The sequence below is a fragment of the Bombina bombina genome, chromosome 2, assembly GCF_027579735.1.
Source record: "Bombina bombina isolate aBomBom1 chromosome 2, aBomBom1.pri, whole genome shotgun sequence".
Taxonomy (NCBI): domain Eukaryota; kingdom Metazoa; phylum Chordata; class Amphibia; order Anura; family Bombinatoridae; genus Bombina; species Bombina bombina.
In genome coordinates, this window is record NC_069500.1 from 1,416,534,160 (window position 1) to 1,416,549,954 (window position 15,795).

General features: G+C 38.6%; 1 protein-coding gene across 4 annotated transcripts in view; it reads left to right on the top strand.

Moving 5' to 3' along the window:
• DCTN1 (dynactin subunit 1) overlaps window positions 1-15,795 on the top strand; it is a 284,349-nt gene that overhangs the window by 139,702 nt on the left and 128,852 nt on the right. For all 4 annotated transcript variants that reach the window (XM_053704365.1, XM_053704367.1, XM_053704366.1 and 1 more), the window contains 4 exons: window positions 10,000-10,104; window positions 10,998-11,189; window positions 11,713-11,829; window positions 12,189-12,341. In XM_053704365.1, coding sequence (XP_053560340.1) covers window positions 10,000-10,104; window positions 10,998-11,189; window positions 11,713-11,829; window positions 12,189-12,341 — 567 coding nt within the window. The remainder of the gene's footprint in view (window positions 1-9,999; window positions 10,105-10,997; window positions 11,190-11,712; window positions 11,830-12,188; window positions 12,342-15,795) is intronic.

A 15,795-nucleotide genomic window follows, 5' to 3' on the forward strand; every position in this document is an offset into this window, starting at 1 on the left:
CTTTGTGTCAACTTGTGCGCATGTTATCAGGCTAAAATCACCAGGGTATGTAAACTTTTGATCAGGGTCATTTGGGTAGCTTTTGTTGTCATTATGATTTAAAAAGAGTAAACACAGTTGATTGTTAATAAAGGGCTTTAGCCAAACACTAACCATGAGTGAAAGAAAAGTTTTTGTGTTATCATTCATATTATCTGAAAAATGTCCAAGAAATCATAAATTATGCCAGGGTATGTAAACTTATATATACACATATACACACACACAGACATATATATATAGGTTTTATTTAAACTGCAACAGCAAAACAGGCAGTTTAACATTCAGGAGGGAAAATCCATTGTCTGCTGCACATCGCAGTATTTCACAGAACTTTGTAGAATAATGTCCTTTTTACAAATCGTCCACAATAACAAAGTCCGTTTAGCACACCAGCCCTCCTCTGATAAGCATAAGTCAGGCATCCTTTTAAACTCTCAGGGCTGCAATCATAAGCCACACCTGTGATAAACCCTGGCCTGGACAGCTTCATAGCTATTGGAATAATGGCCCACCCTTCACTGCAATTATTCCAACCCCAGGGACGCAGAACACAATTTATAAATTGCACAATTCAAACACACAATCTTTTTCCCTAGGGTTTATAACTGTGAAAGGAGTTATGATATTTAAAAAGGCTTTCTCTTGTTTACTTCCCATGTATTACCCAACCAGGCCTTGCTTTCTGCCTATATACACATTTACATATATATCAGTTTGCCAGTTTGGGTGGCATTGTGGGGGTAGTGTAACATTTTCTAAAATTATATCATTTTCAGATAACTAAAGAACAAATTAGTTGCATAATTTAAGATAAATATATTTAATGATAATTTGTGCAATAAAAATGTAACATTTTAAATATTAGCTAATTTTATCTTAATATTGGCTAAAGTTTTAACCGGTTGGTGCACCAGCTAAAAAAGTCCATTGGAGAGCACTGTATATGTGTGTATGTATATGTATGTGTGTGTGTGTGTGTGTATATATATATATATATATGTGTGTGTGTGTGTGTATATATATATATATATATGTGTGTGTGTATATATATATATATATATATGTGTGTGTGTGTGTGTGTATATATGTATATATATATATATATATATATATATACACACACACAGTCCAGCACTAGTGATATCCTGGGCGCAAGCTGCCAAATTCAGAATCCCGTAACAATATAGCAGTTCTCCAGTATACATGAAATAATATTCATTAGTACAAAAAGTCCATAAGACAGCTACTCCATTAATCATGCTATTTTAATATCTCATTATATAGGCATATTTTTTACCACCAGAGGGCAGTGCTCATTTTCACAAAAAATGATTTTTCCTCCTAATTCATTGTCCTTCTCAAATAGACTAACATACTGCCCCTTATCTAAATACAAACCCAACAGATTTTCCTCAAACAATCTAATCATAACATTACTGACAAATCCATATATCTATTCCCCTAGTTGTTTTAAAATACATTCCCTATCCCCACCCCGTCTTTCGGCACACTATCAGTAATATCTTACTTGTCTTTTCCCTGGACCCAGCTAGCTTTGTCAAGGATCCTTTATACATAGCAGAGCCAGTATTACATAATCTGAAGGAGGGACAAGTAGTGTTACAGAGGCACGGAAAGAGGTCTCACTAATACCCACAGTGTTTAAGCGTGGGTGAGGTGATGGTCTTGCGTTTGGGTTGTATACGTAATTCCCTCTGCTATATTATCTCATTGTTTTTAAATACATAGTTTTAAATCAGTTTATCCACCAGTAAGGAGCTTCTCTTCAAATTTGGAGAACAACTTTACTAAATGCTTTTAACACTTTCAGTTACAGCTCTGAAGAGTGTAAGTTATATCCAACTTGTACTAGGAAATCTTCATTTCTTTCATGTAATTAGCAAGAGTCCATGAGCTAGTGACGTATGGGATATACATTCCTACCAGGAGGGGCAAAGTTTCCCAAACCTCAAAATGATTATAAATATACCCCTCACCACACCCACAAATCAGTTTTACAAAGTAAAGTAAAAAGTAAAAAAAAAGTAAGTTTGTGCTAGATTCTACGTTGATATGCGCTCCGCAGCAGGTTGGAGCCCGGTTTTCCTCTCAGCGTGCAGTGAATGTCAGAGGGATGTGAGGAGAGTATTGCCTATTTGAATTCAATGATCTCCTTCTACGGGGTCTATTTCATAGGTTCTCTGTTATCGGTCGTAGAGATTCATCTCTTACCTCCCTTTTCAGATCGACGATATACTCTTATATATACCATTTCCTCTACTGATTCTCGTTTCAGTACTGGTTTGGCTTTCTACTACATGTAGATGAGTGTCCTGGGGTAAGTAAGTCTTATTTTCTGTGACACTCTAAGCTATGGTTGGGCACTTTTATATAAAGTTATAAATATATGTATTCAAACATTTATTTGCCTTGACTCAGGATGTTCAACATTCCTTATTTCAGACAGTCAGTTTCATATTTGGGATAATGCATATGAATAAATCTTTTTTTCTTACCTTAAAAATTTGACTTTTCCCTGTGGGCTGTTAGGCTCGCGGGGGCTGAAAATGCTTCATTTTATTGCGTCATTCTTGGCGCAGACTTTTTTGGCGCAAATTTTTTTTTCTGTTTCCGGCGTCATATGTGTCGCCGGAAGTTGCGTCATTTTTGATGTTTTTTTGCGCCAAAGGTGTCGGCGTTCCGGATGTGGCGCCAAAAGCATTTAGGCGCCAAATAATGTGGGCGTCTTTTTTTAGCGCTAAAAAAATATGGGCGTCACTATTGTCTCCACATTATTTAAGTCTCATTATTTTGTGCTTCTGGTTGCTAGAAGCTTATTCACTGGCATTTTTTTCCCATTCCTGAAACTGTCATTTAAGGAATTTGATAAATTTTGCTTTATATGTTGTTTTTTCTATTACATATTGCAAGATGTCCCACGTTGAAGCTGAGTCAGAAGATACTTCTGCAAAATCGCTGCCTGGTGCTGGAGCTACCAAATCTAAGTGTATCTGCTGTAAACTTTTGGTATCTGTTCCTCCAGCTGTTGTTTGTACTGTTTGTCATGACAAACTTGCTAATGCAGATAATATTTCCTTTAGTACTGTTACATTACCTGTTGCTGTTCCGTCAACATCTAATACTCAGAGTGTTCCTGATAACATAAGAGATTTTGTTTCTAAATCCATTAAGAAGGCTATGTCTGTTATTCCTCCTTCTAGTAAACGTAAAAAGTCTTTTAAAACTTCTCATTTTTCAGATGAATTTTTAAATGAACATCATCATTCTGATACTGATATTGGTTCTTCTGATTCAGAGGATTCTGTCTCAGAGGTTGATGCTGATAAATCTTCATATTTATTTAAAATGGAATTTATTCGTTCTTTACTTAAAGAAGTCCTAATTGCATTAGAAATTGAGGATTCTAGTCCTCTTGATACTAAATCTAAACGTTTAGATAAGGTTTTTAAATCTCCTGTAGTTATTCCAGAAGTGTTTCCTGTCCCTGGTGCTATTTCTGAAGTAATTTCCAGGGAATGGAATAATTTGGGTAATTCTTTTACTCCTTCTAAACGTTTTAAGCAATTATATTCTGTGCCATCTGACAGATTAGAATTTTGGGACAAAATCCCTAAGGTTGATGGGGCTGTCTCTACTCTTGCTAAGCGTACTACTATTCCTACGGCAGATGGTACTTCCTTTAAGGATCCTTTAGATAGGAAAATTGAATCCTTTCTAAGAAAAGCTTACTTGTGTTCAGGTAATATCTTTAGCGGATGTTGCTGCAGCTTCAACTTTTTGGTTAGAAGCTTTAGCGCAACAAGTGACAGATCATAATTCTCATAGCATTATTATTCTTCTACAACATGCTAATAATTTTATTTGTGATGCCATCTTTGATATCATTAGAGTTGATGTCAGGTATATGTCTCTAGCTATTTTAGCTAGAAGAGCTTTATGGCTTAAAACTTGGAATGCTGATATGTCTTCTAAGTCTACTCTGCTTTCCCTTTCTTTCCAGGGTAATAAATTATTTGGTTCTCAGTTGGATTCTATTATCTCAACTGTTACTGGAGGGAAAGGAACTTTTTTACCACAGGATAAAAAATCTAAAGGTAAATTTAGGTTTAATAATCGTTTTCGTTCCTTTCGTCACAACAAGGAACAAAAGCCTGATCCTTCATCCTCAGGAGCGGTATCAGTTTGGAAACCATCTCCAGTCTGGAATAAATCTAAGCCTTTTAGAAAACCAAAGCCAGCTCCCAAGTCCACATGAAGGTGCGGCCCTCATTCCAGCTCAGCTGGTAGGGGGCAGATTACGTTTTTTCAAAGAAATTTGGTTCAATTCCGTTCACAATCTCTGGATTCAGAACATTGTTTCAGAAGGGTACAGAATTGGCTTCAAGATAAGGCCTCCTGCAAAGAGATTTTTTCTTTCCCGTGTCCCAGTAAACCTAGCGAAGGCTCAAGCATTTCTGAAATGTGTTTCAGATCTAGAGTTGGCTGGGGTAATTATGCCAGTTCCAGTTCTGGAACAGGGGCTGGGGTTTTATTCAAATCTCTTCATTGTACCAAAGAAGGAGAATTCCTTCAGACCAGTTCTGGATCTAAAAATATTGAATCGTTATGTAAGGATACCAACATTCAAAATGGTAACTGTAAGGACTATCCTGCCTTTTGTTCAGCAAGAGCATTATATGTCCACAATAGATTTACAGGATGCATATCTGCATATTCCGATTCATCCAGATCACTATCAGTTTCTGAGATTCTCTTTCCTAGACAAGCATTACCAGTTTGTGGCTCTACCGTTTGGCCTAGCTACAGCTCCAAGAATTTTTACAAAGGTTCTCGGTGCCCTTCTGTCTGTAATCAGAGAACAGGGTATTGTGGTATTTCCTTATTTGGACGATATCTTGGTACTTGCTCAGTCTTCACATTTAGCAGAATCTCATACGAATCGACTTGTGTTGTTTCTTCAAGATCATGGTTGGAGGATCAATTTACCAAAAAGTTCATTGATTCCTCAGACAAGGGTAACCTTTTTAGGTTTCCAGATAGATTCAGTGTCCATGACTCTGTCACTAACGGACAAGATATATCTAAAATTGATCTCAGCTTGTCGAAACCTTCATTCACAATCATTCCCTTCGGTAGCTTTATGCATGGGAATTCTAGGTCTTATGACTGCAGCATCGGACGCGATCCCCTTTGCTCGTTTTCACATGCGACCTCTTCAGCTCTGTATGCTGAACCAGTGGTGCAGGGATTACACAAAGATATCTCAATTAATATCTTTAACACCGATTGTACGACTCTCTGATGTGGTGGACAGATCACCATCGTTTAGTTCAGGGGGCTTCTTTTGTTCTTCCGACCTGGACTGTAATTTCAACAGATGCAAGTCTGACAGGTTGGGGAGCTGTTTAGGGGTCTCTGACAGCACAAGGGGTTTGGGAATCTCAGGAGGTGAGATTACCGATCAATATTTTGGAACTCCGTGCAATTTTCAGAGCTCTTCAGTCATGGCCTCTTCTAAAGAGAGAATCGTTCATTTGTTTTCAGACAGACAATGTCACAACTGTGGCATACATCAATCATCAAGGAGGGACTCACAGTCCTCTGGCTATGAAGGAAGTATCTCGAATTCTGGTATGGGCGGAATCCAGCTCCTGTCTAGTTTCTGCAGTTCATATCCCAGGTATAGACAATTGGGAAGCGGATTATCTCAGCCGCCAGACGTTACATCCGGGCGAATGGTCTCTTCACCCAGAGGTATTTCTTCAGATTGTTCAAATGTGGGGACTTCCAGAAATAGATCTGATGGCCTCTCATCTAAACAAGAAACTTCCCAGGTATCTGTCCAGATCCAGGGATCCTCAAGCGGAAGCAGTGGATGCATTGTCACTTCCTTGGAAGTATCATCCTGCCTATATCTTTCCGCCTCCAGTTCTTCTTCCAAGAGTAATCTCCAAGATTCTGAAGGAATGCTCGTTTGTTCTGCTGGTAGCTCCAGCATGGCCTCACAGGTTTTGGTATGCGGATCTTGTCCGGATGGCCTCTTGCCAACCGTGGACTCTTCCGTTAAGACCAGACCTTTTGTCGCAAGGTCCTTTTTTCCATCAGGATCTCAAATCCTTAAATTTAAAGGTATGGAGATTGAACGATTGATTCTTAGTCAAAGAGGTTTCTCTGACTCTGTGATTAATACTATGTTACAGGCTCGTAAATCTGTATCTAGGGAGATATATTATAGAGTCTGGAAGACTTATATTTCTTGGTGTCTTTCTCATCATTTTTCCTGGCATTCTTTTAGAATTCCGAGAATTTTACAGTTTCTTCACGATGGTTTGGATAAAGGTTTGTCTGCAAGTTCCTTGAAAGGACAAATCTCTGCTCTTTCTGTTCTTTTTCACAGAAAGATTGCTAATCTTCCTGATATTCATTGTTTTGTACAAGCTTTGGTTCGTATAAAACCTGTCATTAAGTCAATTTCTCCTCCTTGGAGTTTGAATTTGGTTCTGGGGGCTCTTCAAGCTCCTCCGTTTGAACCTATGCATTCGTTGGACATCAAATTACTTTTTGGAAAGTTTTGTTCCTCTTGGCCATCTCTTCTGCCAGACGAGTTTCTGAATTATCTGCTCTTTCTTGTGAGTCTCCTTTTCTGATTTTTCATCAGGATAAGGCGGTGTTGCAAACTTCTTTTAAATTTTTACCTAAGGTTGTGAATTCTAACAACATTAGTAGAGAAATTGTGGTTCCTTCATTGTGTCCTAATCCTAAGAATTCTAAGGAGAGATCGTTGCATTCTTTGGATGTAGTTAGAGCTTTGAAATATTATGTTGAAGCTACTAAGAATTTCCGAAAGACTTCTGGTCTATTTGTTATCTTTTCCGGTTCTAGGAAAGGTCAGAAGGCCTCTGCCATTTCTTTGGCATCTTGGTTGAAATCTTTAATTCATCATGCTCATGTCGAGTCGGGTAAAACTCTGCCTCAAAGGATTACAGCTCATTCTACTAGGTCAGTTTCTACTTCCTGGGCGTTTAGGAATGAAGCTTCGGTTGATCAGATTTGCAAAGCAGCAACTTGGTCTTCTTTGCATACTTTTACTAAATTCTACCATTTTGATGTGTTTTCTTCTTCTGAAGCTGTTTTTGGTAGAAAAGTACTTCAGGCAGCTGTTTCAGTTTGAATCTTCTGCTTATAATTTCATTTTTTTTTCATTTAAACTTTATTTTGGGTGTGGATTATTTTTCAGCGGAATTGGCTGTCTTTATTTTATCCCTCCCTCTCTAGTGACTCTTGCGTGGAAAGATCCACATCTTGGATAGTCATTATCCCATACGTCACTAGCTCATGGACTCTTGCTAATTACATGAAAGAAAACATAATTTATGTAAGAACTTACCTGATAAATTCATTTCTTTCATATTAGCAAGAGTCCATGAGGCCCACCCTTTTTTGTGGTGGTTATGATTTTTGTATAAAGCACAATTATTCCAATTCCTTATTTTTTATGCTTTCGCACTTTTTTTTTTTTTTCTTATCACCCCACTTCTTGGCTATTCGTTAAACTGATTTGTGGGTGTGGTGAGGGGTGTATTTATAGGCATTTTGAGGTTTGGGAAACTTTGCCCCTCCTGGTAGGAATGTATATCCCATACGTCACTAGCTCATGGACTCTTGCTAATATGAAAGAAATGAATTTATCAGGTAAGTTCTTACATAAATTATGTTTTTAACCTGCTTTCAACAGTATTATACGATGTAGTTTTGTTTCTATTTATTTATGGCAAACATCTTTCTAATCATTTTTCTTATCACCAAATTTAGTTTCCAAGTCATGACTACCCCTGTTAGAGATCATAACCTTACAGTTTAAACAGAAAAAAAAACATTAAAGATATTTCTTAATTTGGGAAAATTGCTCCTGTTTCTGTAATATGATTAAGGGAGCTTTTTTCTATCACCCCACAACGGGCAAAAAATATCTTATTAAAGATTTTATTTGTAAAACTAATTATGTGATATATATTCTAAAGTGACCATGCGGTAGGCCTATGTGGGGGAATCCACAAGGAGCTCCCACAAGAATATAGCTGAAAATAAAAGTAGTATTAGGGGAAAGAATTAAATAGCTTTGTTGCACATAATTTTTTTTAGCAACCTGTCATTCTATTAGTCAATTAAGATATTATTGATAGTGTACCCAAACTAAGGAGTGGTGATAGGGAATGAATTTAAAAAGAAAAAAGAAACAATGTGAGGCTCACTGGATATTTCAGCTAGATACCATGGAACCTAGGGAAATGAATAAAGATATGGATTTGTCAGTATTTTTATTAGATTGTTTGAGTGAAATCTGTTGGGTTTGTATTTACTGATAGGGGGCACTATGTTAGACCGAGCAGGACAAAGAATTATTAGGAATGGTTAATTTTTGTGAAAATATGCAGTGCCCTCTGGTGGTTAAAATATGTGTATGCAATGTGATACTGAAATAGCATGATTATGGGAGTAATCCTGAAATGTCGCTATCTTATGTACTAATAAATATGATTTAATTGTGCTACTATATCTTTATGTGATAATGTAATACAGGGCAACAGCTACTTTTAAGGCCGTGGCTCCCTGGTGCCTGGGTTTGTACAGCCCTGGTGTAAGTTATGACCATACACACAAGAGATTATGGGAAAGGTGCACCCAGAGGCAGAACTTTTTTTTCACTTTCTGCCATGAGATTTTTTGTGAAAATTTTCTGCAGGTCATTTTAAAATGAAATTCAGTTTTAAATGAGTCAGTTACACTAAAGCAGCAGCTAAATAGCAGTGTGTTGTTTAACTGGACAATAGAGCATTTCTTAAAGTTTTATAATAAATTGCAGCGGTTGAAAATTGCATTGCAAATTAGCTGCAGAGAAATAAAGAAATTGTGTTAAAAGAATATGAAACCCAAATGTTTATTTTGTGATTCAGACAGAACATTCTATATAGAAAAGTTACCAGATACCTAAATAGGCGTCTAGAGCACTTTATGGCAGGAAATAGTGCAGCCATCTAGTGCTCTGGGAATGTGCCGGCTCCTGAGCATAATCCCTTCTTTTATAACAAAAGATACCAAGAGAATAAAGACAAATGTATAATAGAAGTAAATTAGAACGTTGTTTAACATCACATGCTCTATCTGAATCATGAAAGAAAAGATTTGGGTTTAAAATGACTTTTGAATAAATTTGCTCTTGGTCTAACATCACAAAGGTTAAAAATGTAGTAAAAAAAAAGAAAAGTGCATTGCTCACAAGATTGTCTCATTCAGGAGTCACAGCTTTGCAGACCGAAAACGGCTAAGTTTTAATGTGGTTCTTCAATCAATACACTGCCACTTTGCAGCTCTGCTCCGTATTTGACTTTTTTCTTGAAACAGTACTTTACTCTGGCGGCACTGTGGTAAGGAAAACTTACACAGTGCAGCCAGAGCACCGTGCATTTGAAAAGAACAGCCTGATGTGGGGCAGCACTGCAAAGTGAAAGTGCTAACAGTTCCTGCATGTGTCCTGCATTTTCTGTTATGATATCTCACATCACAGCATGTTCTGCCTTGGGGAAGGTGCATAGAACGACTCTGGAAACACAATACATTAGTATAATAAAGTAGTGCTGTGAGATACGTTTAGTCACAACTACAGACCAAACAACTGAATGGGTCGTCATCAAATTTAGCAAGCTTTGAGTGGAAATCTGCGCAGCATTTTCTGAAATATTAGGCTTCAGATTATTCTATTATAGATTAATTGCTCATTTGCAGTATATTAAAACATACAGTTGTTGGTGGGCATGCGCAGTATGTTAGATTGTGAGAAGCACAAACATGTTTTTACAATGTTTATTTATTTTTTAAACAGGAATCCTGCGATGTCTAATAATGTATGTTTAACTGAGTATATATATATTTGTGTAGGTTGATGCAGCTTTGGGAGCTGAAGAGATGGTGGAGACCCTGGCAGAGAGAAACCTGGACCTAGAAGAGAAAGTCCGTGAGCTGCGTGAGACCGCAAGTGATCTGGTGAGACGAGCACTGCCGATGGTTTTTATTGAAGCTGGGATCATGTGCTGAGCTTGTCTGACGTTTCACTCACTGCTGAGAGTCAGCTCAAAGGCACAAAAAATGATTCTGACTTGATGGCTACGTTATAAATGTATTTTAAAACAAAGGGTTCTGATACAGTGTGACAGACAAGTAATGTGTGGTATCAATATATTCAAATTCTTCAGTTATCAGTGATACCATTTCCACTTTTATAACCATCTCTCTTTATAAGTATGATTTAAAGGGTTGAAGAATTTATTTAAGGTGGCACTTGGACCTTATATGTTTCTTGGTCTTAGATCACGGCAGATATCCTCATCCTCATTATATGACTTGTTAGAAAATACCCACGATGCATTAAACCCAAGTAAATTCCATCCTTCTTTTTGTTTTGTAAATAAAGTCTATAAACTTTTGTTATTTTGTAAATAAAGTATAAAAATATAAGCACATTGCTGACAATATTTCCAGCTGTCTACAAGAAATCCACCTGACATTTTAAGCTCCATTAACCCATTTTGGGGTTGCAATGATTCTGACAGACAAGGGATTAAATTTACAAATTCAATTATTAAAGGATTTACAGGGTTTGTGAGTTAAGGGAAAACAAAATCTCAAAGTTATTTAAGCAGAATTGTGGTGTGAATCTTTTTAATTTAGAGAGCACCAAAAATATTGTCCAGAACCTGAATCACAATTTATTAGAACAGTTTCTTGCTGTCTGCTTTGACGTCTGAACCTGCATATTAATGAAACAAGACCAAGACTACTTCTGCTTCCTGCTGATATACTATATTAATCTCTCTAGTGCTTTACTTTTGGTATTAATAATTATGCTCATGTGCTCAAAACCAAATCTACCGCCCTAGGAAGCCATCAATGAGATGAACGATGAACTACAGGAGAATGCCCGTGAGACTGAGCTGGAACTACGCGAGCAGCTGGATATGGCAAATGCCCGAGTGCGTGAGGCAGAGAAACGCGTGGAAGCTGCACAGGAAACTGTAGCGGATTATCAGCAGACCATCAAGAAGTACAGAGATCTCACAGCTCATCTGCAGGTAAGGGGCTGCTAACCTGCTCTGGAACAAGGCTGCTCTGGGATAATTAATACAATGAACTAGGTGTCAGCACCTGTAATGCTCAGCACATAAGTCTCAACATCTGACTACGCTACCTGACATGCATAGACATTTAATGCACTAAATATCAAGTAACAAATGTTCTTTCTCTGACCCTGAATGATGCAGTATCACAGTAAAAGAGTTGGGGAGAAATGTATTATTTTTTAACTACTATAGAATATATGTTGAGTGATTTGAAAAATAGTATTATATTTGAGATCTATATACCCTTTAGTAAACGCTGATATTCCGGTCAATTATCTGTCATGTCTGTGAAAGCACCAGGTTATTGTGTGCTAATGGAAGAATTTGACACAATGAAAGGATCCTCTTCAGAGCACATTCTGCTGGTGGACAAATAAGGCTCCCAGAACTGTACCTGTACCCATAAATCAGACATAATGTAGTATGTACACGTGCATCTCTGTGTATACTTGTCTGTTATGTGTTTCTCTTGTAGGAAGTGAATCGTGAGCTCATGAACCAGCAAGAAGCCTCTGTGGAGAAGGAACAGCAGCCGTCACCGGAGATGTTTGACTTCAAGATAAAGTTTGCAGAGACCAAGGCCCATGCGAAGGTGCAATATCTTGATCTTGGTTACCCCGATGACTTAACATTTATTGCTTAGAATTCAGAGGGTGGATGTATGTGTGCATGTTTGTACTTCCCTAGGGGGTTACGTTGTACAGTAATCATATAATATATTAGGTAAAGGGGTGCTGGACCTAGAGAGCTTGTAATCTACACATCTATTTCATCGTTATATAGTGGGGTATTCTGTGTATGAGGTCACAAACAAAGACCTCTACAGTACTTCTCTAACACTGTCATGTGGGCAGCTTGAGTGATCCCATCTGTGTGCATTTGTGCTGCTGCAGAGAAGGGAAACCGCACTGTCTGTATTTATCTTATGTACTTATGTTTGATTCCTTCCAGGCTATTGAGATGGAGCTGCGCAAGATGGAGGTAAATCAGGCCAATCGTCACGTGTCCTTGCTGACGTCCTTCATGCCAGACAGTTTTCTGCGTCATGGGGGAGACCATGACTCTATCCTGGTGCTGCTGCTTATTCCCAGACTTATATGTAAGGTAGGTATAATAGTACGGCAGGGTACCCGCTGCACAGGCTGCTTGAGTTGTTCATCTGTTCATGATACAAGGGTGTTTGCCTTTAGAACTGTCATTTGCTGGATCCTGCTTGATTAGCGCAGTAAACAACAAATCCTGGTAATCGTTAGTCAGTAGATATTTGTCTTGTATTAATTGTAATAATCAAATGCACAAGTCATTGGAGTTGCACAGACTATTCATTAATCAAATGCACAAGTCATTGGAGTTGCACAGAGTATTCATTAATCAAATGCACAAGTAATTGGAGTTGCACAGACTATTCATTAATCAAATGCACAAGTCATTGGAGTTGCACAGACTATTCATTAATCAAATGCACAAGTCATTGGAGTTGCACAGACTGTTCATTTATTCTGTAGATAACGTTACCCAAAGCCTAGTAATGATGATGAACTTTATAAAGATCTTCGCAATCAGGTGTAGGATGTTTTTACTACCTTTGTCATATTCTAATACACTCCCATCATGCAAAGTAATTTCTCGAATGACTTCTGTATTGAGTAAAGGAATTCCTCTGTGATCAGGAATTAAAACTCCACAAGCTACAGTTGTTGTTTTTTTAATACTACATAGTCAGATTTATCCTGTTAAGTGTAGTCAGTCCATGGGTCATCATTACTTCTGGGATATTAACTCCTCCCCAACAGGAAGTGCAAGAGGATCACCCAAGCAGAGCTGCTATATAGCTCCTCCCCTCTACTTCACACCCAGTCATTCTCTTGCACCCAACTAATAGATAGGATGTGTGAGAGGACTGTGGTGATTATACTTAGTTTTTATATCTTCAATCAAAAGTTTGTTATTTTAAAACGGCACCGGAGTGTGTTGTTCCTTCTCAGGTAGAATTTGAAGAAGAATCTACCTGAGTTTTTGGATGATTTTAGCCGGCGTAGCTAAAATTTATTTTGCTGTTCTCGGCCATTCTGAGGAGTGAGGTAAACTTCAGATCAGGGGACAGCGGGCAGGTTCACCTGCAAAGAGGTATGTTGCAGTATATTATTTTCTGAGGAATGGAATTGACTGAGAAAATACTGCCAATACTGCCAATACCGATATAATGTAAGTTCAGCCTTAAATGCAGTAGTAGCAACTGGTATCAGGCTGTTTATGTATATATGTGTACACTTCAGTATTCTGGGGAATGGCACTTCTCTGGGTAATACTATATGCATATAATTTTTAGCCTAACTTGCAGTGGGAACGTCTAGCAACAGGCTGTTTAATGACATTTCATGATAGTTGATTTTAAACGTTTTTGCTGGCATGCTAAATTGTTTAATTATCTGAGGTACTGGGTGAAAAATTGTTTTTGGGCACTGTTTTTCCACTTGGCTGTCGTTTATTTTAATTTAAGACAGTTTACTGAACTTCCCTCACTGCTGTGGGTGAGGGGGAGGGGCCTATTTTGGCGCTTTTGCTACGCATCAAAAATTCAGTCAAAAGTCTTTTTCTCTTCCTGCATGATCCGGATCGTCTCTACAGAGCTCAAGGGTCTTCAAAAATTATTTTGAGGGAGGTAATCACTCACAGCAGACCTGTGAGATTGTGCTTTGACTGTGATAAAAAACGTTTATATTTTGTACATTTTTTTCTGCTATTAAGGGTTAGTTATCCATTGCTAATGGGGGCAATCCTTTGCTAAATTTATGCCTTTACCGGGAAAAATCTGATTGTTATAATTTTTCCGGTTCCTTATTATTAAACTGTCATAATTTTTTTCTGTGCTTCTTAAAGGCACAGTGCGTTTTTCATATTACTTGTAATTTGAGTGAAAAGTATTTCCAAGCTTGCTAGTTTAATTGCTAGTTTGTTAAACATGTCTGACTCAGAGGAATATCTCTGTGCTATATGTGCAAAAGCCAAGGTGGAGCCCAATAGAAATTTATGTACTAATTGCATTGATGCTACTTTGAATAAGAGTCATTCTGTACAAATTGAACATCATTCACCAAACAACGAGGGGGAAGTTATGCCGACTAACTTGCCTCACGTGTCAGTACCTGCATCTCCCGCTCGGGAGGTGCGTGATATTGTAACGCCGAGTACTTCAGGGCGGCCATTACAAATCACACTACAGGACATGGCTAATGTTATGACTGAAGTTTTGTCTAAATTACCAGAACTTAGAGGTAAGCGAGATCACTCTGGGGTGAGAACAGAGTGCGCTGATAATATTAGGACCATGTCAGATACTGCGTCACAATTTGCAGAACATGAGGACGGAGAGCTTCATTCTGCGGGTGACGGATCTGATCCAAATAAACTGGATTCAGACATTTCAAATTTTAAGTTTAAGCTGGAAAACCTCCGTGTATTACTAGGGGAGGTCTTAGTGGCTCTGAATGATTGTAACACAGTTGCAATACCAGAGAAAATGTGTAGGTTGGATAAATATTTTGCGGTACCGTCGAGTACTGACGTTTTTCCAATACCTAAGAGACTTACTGAAATTGTTACTAAGGAGTGGGATAGACCCGGTGTGCCTTTCTCACCCCCTCCTATATTCAGAAAGATGTTTCCAATAGACGCCACCACACGGGACTTATGGCAAACGGTCCCTAAGGTGGAGGGAGCAGTTTCTACTTTAGCTAAGCGTACCACTATCCCGGTGGAGGATAGCTGCGCCTTTTCAGATCCAATGGATAAAAAGTTAGAGGGTTACCTTAAGAAAATGTTTGTTCAACAAGGTTTTATATTGCAACCCCTTGCATGCATTGCGCCTGTCACGGCTGCAGCAGCATTTTGGTTTGAGTCTCTGGAAGAGACCCTTGAATCAGCTCCATTAGATGAGATTACACACAAGCTTAAAACCCTTAAGCTAGCTAATTCATTTATTTCTGATGCCGTAGTACACTTAACTAAACTTACGGCTAAGAATTCCGGATTCGCCATTCAGGCACGCAGAGCGCTGTGGCTAAAATCCTGGTCAGCTGATGTTACTTCTAAATCTAAATTACTTAACATACCTTTCAAAGGGCAGACCTTATTTGGGCCCGGTTTGAAGGAAATTATCGCTGACATTACAGGAGGTAAAGGCCATGCCCTGCCTCAAGACAGAGCCAAACCTAGGGCTAGACAGTCTAATTTTCGTGCCTTTCGTAATTCAAGGCAGGAGCAGCATCAACTTCCTCTGCACCAAAACAGGAAGGAGCTGTTGCTCGATACAGACAAGGCTGGAAACCTAACCAGTCCTGGAACAAGGGCAAGCAGGCCAGAAAACCTGCTGCTGCCCATAAGACAGCATGAAGTGAGGGCCCCCGATCCGGGAACGGATCTAGTGGGGGGCAGACTCTCTCTCTTCGCCCAGGCTTGGGCAAGAGATGTCCAGGATCCCTGGGCGTTAGAGATCATATCTCAGGGATATCTTCTGGACTTCAAAGCCTCTCCCCCAAAAGGGAGATTTCATCTTTCA